This window comes from Montipora foliosa, chromosome 13 (genome assembly GCF_036669935.1).
Source record: "Montipora foliosa isolate CH-2021 chromosome 13, ASM3666993v2, whole genome shotgun sequence".
Lineage (NCBI taxonomy): Eukaryota > Metazoa > Cnidaria > Anthozoa > Scleractinia > Acroporidae > Montipora > Montipora foliosa.
In genome coordinates this window covers 26206385-26216384 of record NC_090881.1, presented here as the reverse complement: position 1 = coordinate 26216384, position 10000 = coordinate 26206385, and the positions used below count along the sequence as shown (strand labels likewise).

Sequence of the window (10000 nt, the reverse complement as noted above, 5' to 3'; positions counted from 1 at the left end):
TGACCCTTGTTCACTGTTCTTCACAATGCTGCTCCAAAAAATCAGAAATCCAAATAAGTGAAATTATTGTGATTTTAAATGGACTGGAAGATAAATAATTAAATGTAACAATGAAAATAGTGTGATGTAAATTTATGCAATTAATTTTAAAATGGAAACCCACAGACTTTGATCTTGAAACTACAGAAATCACAATGATGTTTATTTTTTACCTTAAACTACATGTCAAAAAAATTGCCAAGTTCTTTGCCCTACTTTGAATGCAGTTAATAAAGGGATGTAAAGACATCCCAAAACTTACTTTTAATAGTTTGAGTTGGACTGTCATAAATTTTACTTGAAGGATGCAACCTTTTTGGTGAAGAGAATGAGCTTACTTCTCAAAGAAAACTGATTAAATATCAACTATTGCAAAACAACTTGGTTCAAACTTGTTAATAATATTATTGCAGCATTAATGTTCTTGCAAGAAATGTTGTAATTCACTTTAAATTGATAACTTTGGTGACGGGAGCACTATTATTATCTACGTCCAAGAGTTGCTTACTAAGCAGAAATTCAAAGTCCTCACACTCTTTTGTTTGCCCAGTTGTGGAAATGGAAAGGGGAAATGAGCTTAGGTCTTTACATTACCTTATTTCAACAAGTCTCTTTCCTTGGTCATTTGGCATGTGTAGGGATGTAGCTTTGAAAATCATTCTCCTGCACTGGCGAATCCCATAACATCAAAAGAATTCCAAAATTTGAGCAATTAAATCATTAATGTAATAGGTTAAGGTGTTCTGAACTTCGTCAGTGATGTGTATTGATCATTAACCCTTTGAGCCCTGGGAGTGAGGCTTGACAGATTTTAATGAAGTGGGTAGTTTCTAAAGCAACTGTGGTGCTGCGTGGTAGTACACAAAAATTTGCTTTTATCAACGGAGTTGAGTTGATAATGTAAATTGACCACCGTACAGGGATTCTAAAATTCTAATGTAAATTCTAAACTTACGATTTTACTCGTCAACTGGGGACATCATAGGACGTTTGAAGTGTCAATGGGTTAAAGATCATGTGACTTGATTGTCAAGTAATCCCAGGAGAGGGTCCTGTTTCTGTGTTTTTGTTGTTTCTTTACACCTAGAAAGGTTGAAGAAATATATCTTTTTATGATCAAATGGTGAACCAAAGATGCTCAAGAAAATTCTAAATGCTCCTTTGCACAAGTCGAACCTACAACTTTCTGATTTCTAGTGTGGATGCTCTACCAGTGGCAGGTACAAAACGCAGGTCACAGGTTATTGTTTTACCAATACAGAAAGTATTCTAAACATTCATAAAAGCTACCCTTAGGCCTAGTTAAGCCTAAAGAAACGTTTTTAGGCCTAAGGTTAGCTTTTATGAATGTTTAGGATACTTTCTGTCTTGGTAAAACAATGACCTGTGACCAGTGTGACCTGTGTTTTGTACCTGCCGCTCTACCAATCAGACTTGTGGGAGCAGGACTATTAAACTACAACCATGGACACATTAAGTGGCACATACATGCTTCTTCAAGAAAAATTTTCACTTGATCTTTTATTTCTAAGACTAATTCTATGATTTTGCCCTCCCCCCTCGCCAAAAATTCAATGTTGTGAAAAGGCTAGTTCAGTCAAGAGTCATGCCATGTGGGAAATCTCACATTTCAGCCCAACATTGAATGTAGGGGTGTAAAAGTCCAAAACTTTGAAATTGTGTCATAAATTTTGAATGTAAGTGTCCGAAATGAATTTTCTCACTGATTGTAGGTTAATGGCGTAATAATTTAGTGGTAGGCCTGAAATTGTCATAATAGTGCATTCTCACAATAATAATATAATATTTTAGTATAAATTATTACAAAAGGTGATTATTGAAAATTCTCTGCGCTGATTAGTTCCCATTGAGGTGATTATTACACGATAATCACCTAAGTGGTTTTTTCAAAATGGCCACAAGCCATTTTGTCAAGGTGACGAAGAAATTAATAATATTGTTTTAAAGAAAATGCATATTATCAAATAATCACTTATGTAATTTTACTTAAACAATTATTATTGATCGACATTCACCTCATCCTGGGCGAATATTATTGTTAAATAGTGAAGGAGACCCTGTGGTGAAATGTTAACCGTAGTAAATCAAATTGAATGTACACACCAATGAAATACCAGGTGAGCTTTTGAGCGAAAACATATCTTCATATGTGAAAAGATCACTGTTGCTATGGTTACATAATAAATTGGACCGTTGTTCTATGTTAGGACTACAAAAAGTATTAAAATGAAATGGTTTGGTATTTCATTGTTGTTTATATAACAGAACATTACATGGCTGCTTGGAGATACCAAATTTCTCTTCAACTATTAAAAATATTTCTCAACACTCATAGGAAAATTTCGTATCTCTGCACGGGCATGTATTATCTTCTATTTCTTTTTACCAAGGATGTTTGAAAAAATAGGTTCTAATATTAAAGTCCACATCATCAATATCTTGTCCACAAGGCCATTTCTGTTACACAAAGAAAACCTTCCCCAAATTGAGATAAAAATAAACTGCACTTCATAGTGAAACTAATATGTAATTGTAGTTCTCCTGGGACAACTATGTATGATCTTGATTTATAAAAATTCTACGTCACAAATGACATTCAAAAGATTCATACACAATATTATAATGCTTAAGTTAATTTCTCAGAGGCTTCAAGTTTTTTTAGTGTTAATTTTGTCAGTTGCTTATTCTGAAGTAAATCAAAGTGTGTCTGCAAATTTCCAATAATTTTCAAAATTAGCACAAGTGGTCGTGATAGGTATGCAGCAGCTAGCTTAACCCATTTTCAGGACTAATGAATCCCATGTTCTTTGGTTCAAATTTAGGCGGCTCATGCCCTAGCTGACGAAGTTGCCGCCCTTCATATCGTTGAAGAAGTTAATGAAGTAGATGTTGATACCAGACATCGACAAGCCTGGGAGTGTGGAGACATTGATTACAGAGGTCGAGACCAGTTTCATTTTATTTTAGCCAGAATTCAAGAATACATTGGAAATGTATTGAGGGATCCAAGAGACATTCCCACGTTCCTGGTTTAGTGTTTTTGGGCAGCTCACACACATGATCTGACTTGCAGCTTTGGGCAAGAGGACTAAATCAAATTGCTATTTATCTTTTAAAGAATATTGGGAGGAATTGGGAGAAAGCATTGTATTAGGGTGCATTGGATTGACCCTATTCTGGAATAAGAATACATGGATTGATGACTTAAAATGGTATGCCTGGTGTTTTTGAAGCAACAAGGATAGTAAAGATATGTTTAAAATAGCATTTTAGCAGGTGTTCGACAATTTTAATGCGAATCTCGGTAAAAAGGAAGGATTTGTAACTTCTATTCCATGTATTCCTATTCCGGAATACAGTCAATTGAACGCGCCCTTTAACTGATGTCAATTTAAAGGAAAATATTTGTAAGTGCACCACGAGGAATGACAGCCTTTAAAAATGGGCAACGTAACTAAAATGGTGAACTAGTGGGCAATTTGTCCTTGTCAAACAAACATCCTGCATTTACATCTTACTATTTGGTTTAATAACAGACTAATCTGGAAAAAATTCTGGATGTCAAAGCCAAGATGTACCCCAAAAACTGTGACAGTCTTCATTAATTCGAATTTTTCATTTTCTTCAAGGCTGTACAGACAGATGCCAGTAATAACATGGCTTTTTTGCATCTTTAGGGCCGACAGCATGTTCTTACAAAAGGTATCACAATAGGCTACTTTCAAATAATGTGAAAATTGAAAAACACAGTCAAAGTTAACAGGAATAATATTATAATATTTGAATTTGATGTTTAAAAAAGGAAGCAAAGTAAAATGCTAATAATAGCATTATTATTATTATTCCTCAACTTTGTTCTTATGTTCTAGCACAATTATTTGAAACTAGCCTATTTTTTTATCTTTGCTATATTGGGAAAAGGGATCGATTTATACAAATCTATGTAGAGTTAAACTAGGAGGTGCACTGTAAGAATGGAAATTTTCTGATAAGAATTTTTCTTCCTGGTTGTCACATACTTTCAGTTTATTTTTGAGTGTACAATTTAAAAGTAATCTTAAAAAAGAAGGCTAGTAGTGTGATACTTTCAAGCATTTGACGAATATTGGTTTCTATATCAGTATTAGAATTTCACAATTTGTCTATGACTATATGAGGTGGGCAGATGAGGTGCATTAGGCTCCTGCCTTAATTAAAGAGCTGTAATTACATACAGCCAAAACAATTTATCTGGTGCTCTGTTTCATCCAAAAGATCCAATAAATTATTGAGAGTTACGGTAGTTTTTATCATGAAAATTGATACAATGGGCCATTACATGAAAAACAATGTGGTATTCAAAATTATTTTTTTGTCTCTACAAGTCTTTTGAACAAATAGATGCCAGGGTCAGTTCTAGGGGGGGTGCAGAGGGGGTGCACTACCCCCTCCCCAAGATGACCTGCAGTTTTCCAAAATAAGTAGTATTCTGCAAAAAAACACCCATCAGTTAAGTCCTTTCTTAGGGGGTGCACCCCCTTCTAAGAAAACTCCTCACAGACATAATGGTAATTATTTTAAGAAGTTGTTGCCCACAAAAATTTAGCAAAATGTATTGTTTCAGTGACATGATCATGTGGTGTCAATATTGCTGGATTAAATTAATTCTTTGAGATTTGATTTCTTTGTTTGTAAAATATCTCATAATTACGTTGGTGAAGTTTTCTTTCGAGACACTCTCTCCTTGGAGTTTTTCCCTCAGGATGGGTGTGGATATTTTCAGGAACCACAAAGCATAACTATGGTCCTGTAATTTTATAGGTGTTTGTTTTTCACAGGTTTGTGCAGGTCTTGTTACATCTAATTTAGGTAAATTATTAGGACAAACTATTTTAGTGGCTTACTTTAAACTTCGTCTGGAAAATGATATACGGAAAGATGTAAATTGAGGTTTGATAAAATATCGTATGTGAAATCCTGCAATGTGAGGATCGAATTTTTTTTCTGACATGTTATGAAGGAGGAGGGGTCTTAAACCTATGATCAGGCTCTTTGCTTTGTTTCACACAGTAAAATACAAATGAGCGATGCCAGAAAGAGTCTTAATTTGAGTTAAGGACAACAAAAACCATTTTAATTTGTCAACAATGACAAAACAAAACATGAGATGACATTATCAAGTGAACAAGGTTGGACAAAAAAATCTGATGATGGTAAAGACAGCACGAGCTGAGTAGAAACGAAAATTCAATGACCTGGCCCCAGTTGTTCAAAGGCTAGATAACTTTATCTGGTGGATAAGTCGCAATCCAACAGTTTCTGTCTGTGCAGAGATTTGAGTATCTGTTCACGTAACTGTGAATATGCATACTCTAAGCACCTCTCAGGAAAGGCATGTTAAAAACCCTTTGTCATTGTTAATGAGAAGGTCGAGTTTGTGTTGGTTCTCTACTCTGCTTCAAGGGTTTTTCTCCTGCTTTCTGGTTTTCCTAGGTGTATGACAACTGCAGACTGCCTGCAAATAGCGTGAGCGTGAGTCCGGGCGGGGGGGTAGGGGGTCTCCCATGTAAAAAGGGGAGGGATGCTCGTCGCAAATTTTAAATTAAACCCCTAAAGGAGACCAATCTGGCCATGGCCAAGCTTTTTTGGACCCCTAAAAGAGACCATATTAAAACACAGAAAAGTAACAAATACAGCGACTCTTAATGATGGCAAAGACGTTATCAACTAATACTTTCACCTACGTGGTGAAATACAAAAGTGTAAATATACACTTTTATATTTCTTCCCGGGCAACCCTAAAGGAGACCTTCATAGCTACATATGATTGCTTTTTGCCCAGAACACCCTAAGTGAGACCAAAATCCGAAATTTACACCCCTATTAAAGCGAGATGACCAGCATCCATCCCCTTCTCATATGGGAGTCCCCCCCGGGGGGGGGGGGGGCACACGCATTTCGATGCAGTCTCACGCCGACACAAGAATTTCTCACACATTAGCACTTTTCCCATAGGTAACTGCCTTTTAAGCTTTCAGAAGTGCTCATGAATTCCGAATTCGTTCGTTCACTGGCACTGAACTTTGGCCAATGTTAAATCTGTTCGTGTACGACCAATTTTCTTGTTTGTTCGGGACTTTCACCCGTTAATATATGAAGGATAAGCTGATATATTAGCTCAGGCTGACCATACTAACATGGGCTCTCTTAGCAAGCAGCATTAAAAAACCAAAATCGCGGAATCAACAGTGCATTTTGAGAAGTGCAAATTTCAAAAAATTTCTGGGAAAGCATGCCCCCGGGGCCCTCTAGAATTTTTGGGCGCCTCCGGCACAAGAAACACAGGACACTTACAATACAATAATACAATACATACTTAATTGACCACTCCCCATAGGGGCTTTTCAGGGCCAATGAAACAATCAATGAAACAACAGAACACAACAACAACAACTGCTAAGAATCCCAACTGGCCGGAGGCAAACCAGTTGGCTATTTACAAGTGCAGCTGGGAAGTTGCACCAGGGACTACCAGGAACAAATTCAGCAAGTGGTCAGAGTGGGTCTTGAACCCGGGATCTCCGCATCTCAAGGCAAGCGCCCTAACCACTGGGCCACACTGTCTCCATCACTTGTTGCTTTGGCGCAATCTCCAGCAACAATCTCACTCTCTGGAAACTTTAAGACTGAGAAGTAACTCGAGTAGATTTAAATTGTTATCTGGAACTAAAATTAAGAATGTTTCACAAGCAACACAACGTTGCGACCATATCTCATGGTCTTCTTCAGGCAACTGACAACTTGTCACGTGACAAGCAGCTACCAATCAGCCTCACTGTCCTGTCCCACGTATGTGACAATGAGTGTCTGAGTCCTCCCTTCCTATTGAGAGAAGGGTTTTCAACTCTCTCCCAAATGGCCTCTTTAACTCCTCTCCTGTGCCAGTGATCTTCTCTGTCCAAGACCAGCACGTCCGTCAGAGTAAATGCGTGACCGGTGGAATTCAAATGCGTATACACCGCTGAGGTCTGTGCTGGATTAGAGCTTGGTCTTCGATGCTGGTTCATTCTTGTGCCAAGAGACTGCTGAGTCTCCCCCACATAGCGTTCCTGACAATCCTTGTCCCCACACTTTACTCCATACACTATATTAGCCCGTTTCGCTTTGGGCACACTATCCTTCACTCGAGCTAGCTTTTGTCTCAGGGTGTTCCAAGGCTTGTAACAAGTAGAGATGCCGTGGGCCTTAAGAGCATTCTTGATTTTCTCTGAAATACCTGCTACATAAGGGATCGTGATGTTCGCTCTTGTTGTCTGTCCCTGTCCCCTGTCACCTCGGTCCGAGTTGTTAGTCTGTCTTTCCTTGCACCCGCCTTCTGGAAGGCCCACTCTGGGTAACCACATTTGCGTAGAGAGCTTTTAATATGTGCTTTTTCCTTTTCCCGCTCAGCTGTTTCACTGATGACTACGTTAGCTCTGTGCTCCAGGGTCCTGATGGCCCCGAGTTTATGAACCAAAGGGTGATGTGAATCGAACTGCAAATATTGGTCCGTATGAGTTGGTTTACGGTATACAGATGTAGACAGTGAGCCACTGGCACAGGAGAGGAGTTAAAGAGGCCATTTGGGAGAGAGTTGAAAACCCTTCTCTCAATAGGAAGGGAGGACTCAGACACTCGTTGTCACATAGGTGGGACAGGACAGTGAGGCTGATTGGTAGCCGCATGTGCACAAGCACACAAAATACACGCGCAAAATCAGTGGAGAAATACACCAAAGTACTTCCTTGGCGTTAGAGAATACACAAAAAGTCTAAATCTAGCCTCTCTCTTTGCGGTTGGTGTAAGCGAGATCCTGCTTGCATTCTAGCATAAAGCATACACATCATCATCATCATCATCATCATCATTTATTTGCCTTTATGTGTATAACAAATTTTTAAAAAAGCATACAGCAGGTTGTTAGGCGAGGAGACCTCAGGAAACCACCAGGCTTATAGGAGAGGCCACCTCGAGATCACAATATTAAACAAAAATAAGGGCTGCGAAGGAGTGCGGCAGGAACTAACTCAGAAACTATTTTAATAAAGACTCTAGCACTTTGTTCTTAAACATAGGAAAGCTTGACAAATTGGTAATAGAAGCAGGAAGACAGTTCCAGACTCTAGGTCCTAGGTAAAAAATTGTGCATTTCTTAATGTTCGTGCGACAGGAATGCACACGATAATTACCGGCTGTTCTTGTGTCATATTTATGGACTTGACTGTTTGTCATAAACAGATTGAAGAAAAGTGGAGGCAGCAGATTATTGTGGTAGCGGAACATGAATTTAGCAATATCGAGGGTATTGATTTAGTAGATGTCTAAAATTTTCAGTTTAGAAAAAAGAGGAGCATTATGTGCTCGATATTCTGAATTTGTAGCAGCTCGCACCATTCACTTTTGTAGATAATAAATTCTATTTAAATTAGATACGTAAGTGGACGACCACGTAGAGTTACAATAAATAATGTATGGATAAATTAATGTATAGTACAGCATGAGTTTGCTCTTACAGGATAAGTAGATATGGATAGTAATAAACTCTTGCATGAATTGCCTTCACCTAATGTTTTTTTACACACAAAACCTCCACAGATTACAACCAATTCAGTTGATCAGCATGAGCTGCAGCCGAACTGTCCAATGAACCAATCACGAACGTTGGTGCTACTTGCCAGAAAATCAGATAAGAATAATGCGTCCGATTCTTCACAGTCAGTGAAGGTTTTCCAACATCACCCTTCATATTCACTGACTTATTTCGATTTTTTCTGACGAAGGGTCAAGTCTCGGAACGTCATCTCACAAACGTCCCTTGTCAAATCTTTTGAAAAAAAAAACTAGTTTTTAGTAAAAAAAATTCACTGCTCTACAATTTGCTGAAAACGAACACAAGAGAAAGCACCGCATGCTTAATGCTCAGTACGCGTTCTCCCCGCGAAAACGAAAATCTTTAAACCCTAAAAAAGAAGTCTCCTGAAACCGGCGTCAAGTTCACATATAACTTGGTTAAAAGACAATAACATCTTGCTCTTACAGGACATCAAGAGAAAACTGAAGAATCCGAAAATCTCAAATTTCCGTAATGTAATTGGGAGAGTATTGTGCATCATTTAGGTGTGCCGCGGGGCGTTTTTCAATTTATTTGATAAAATAGTTTTTGTCTTGCGTGAATAACCAGATTGATTGAGTAACCTATCAACCCAATTATAAATATAACGAGTTCAAAGACTCATATAATTTATCACCTTTTGGACCTGTGCGATTCGGCATCGCGTGCTACAATTAGATTCGCTGAAGGTGTTTTTTGAGCTTCATATATACTTTATTGCCGCTATTGTTTGGCGTCAGTGGTTTTTGATTTGCATACATGCAGCTTTGTTTATCTTCCATGATGCGGACGTAATTAAAATATTGATAATTCCGATTTTTAGAGGGCTTTTTCTTTTGAAGCTCCCAGATTAGTCAGTCGGATCTGGCAAGGGAGAAGTTAGAGCCTTTACTCGCCTATCCAACATGTTAATTGAAGAGATAACATTTGCTCTGTTCAGCTTGAACGCTTTAATATTTGGATTTGTCGGTTCAGTAGCAAGGGATCCATCTACCGTTATTCTGTTGGCCTTGGAGGGATTTCGATGGGATTACATGTCTGAAGCTGATACTCCGAACATGGACTTTATTGCTAAGACAGGGGTTAAAGCTCCCTACGTGGAGAACGTCTTTCCGACAGTTGCGATGTCAAATCTTTACACGATTGTGACTGGGTTGTACCCAGAGAGCCACGGAATTATCGCAGACGAAATGTTCGATCCCGTACTCAAAGCCAAGTTTGACAGCAGCAATAATGAATCGGAATGGTGGAATGACGGAGAGCCGATCTGGGTGACAAACCAAAAACAGGGCTACAAAAGCGGCGCATGTT

General features: G+C 38.4%; 3 protein-coding genes across 3 annotated transcripts in view; 2 read left to right on the top strand and 1 right to left on the bottom strand.

The window, feature by feature from the left end:
- LOC137982787 (glycogenin-1-like) overlaps window positions 1-4712 on the top strand; it is a 13238-nt gene extending 8526 nt beyond the window's left edge. Inside the window, exon 6 of the mRNA XM_068829935.1 lies at window positions 2883-4712. Coding sequence (XP_068686036.1) covers window positions 2883-3095 — 213 coding nt within the window. The 3' untranslated portion in view covers window positions 3096-4712. The remainder of the gene's footprint in view (window positions 1-2882) is intronic.
- A 2112-nt stretch (window positions 4713-6824) lies between these two features.
- On the bottom strand, window positions 6825-7442 carry LOC137981878 (uncharacterized). The gene has a single exon (XM_068828917.1). It carries the CDS (start codon window positions 7440-7442, stop codon window positions 6825-6827), a length of 618 nt encoding a protein of 205 aa, XP_068685018.1.
- A 2037-nt stretch (window positions 7443-9479) lies between these two features.
- Window positions 9480-10000, top strand: part of LOC137982173 (ectonucleotide pyrophosphatase/phosphodiesterase family member 5-like) — a 3052-nt gene continuing 2531 nt past the window's right edge. Inside the window, exon 1 of the mRNA XM_068829233.1 lies at window positions 9480-10000. This exon is cut by the window's right edge and continues 2531 nt beyond it. Within this exon, the coding sequence (XP_068685334.1) occupies window positions 9595-10000 (406 nt within the window). The 5' untranslated portion in view covers window positions 9480-9594.

Coding starts and splice junctions, on each gene's coding strand:
- LOC137981878 (XM_068828917.1), bottom strand. CDS start 7,442: ATGTGGTTACCCAGAGTGGGCCTTCCAGAAGGCGGGTGCAAGGAAAGA.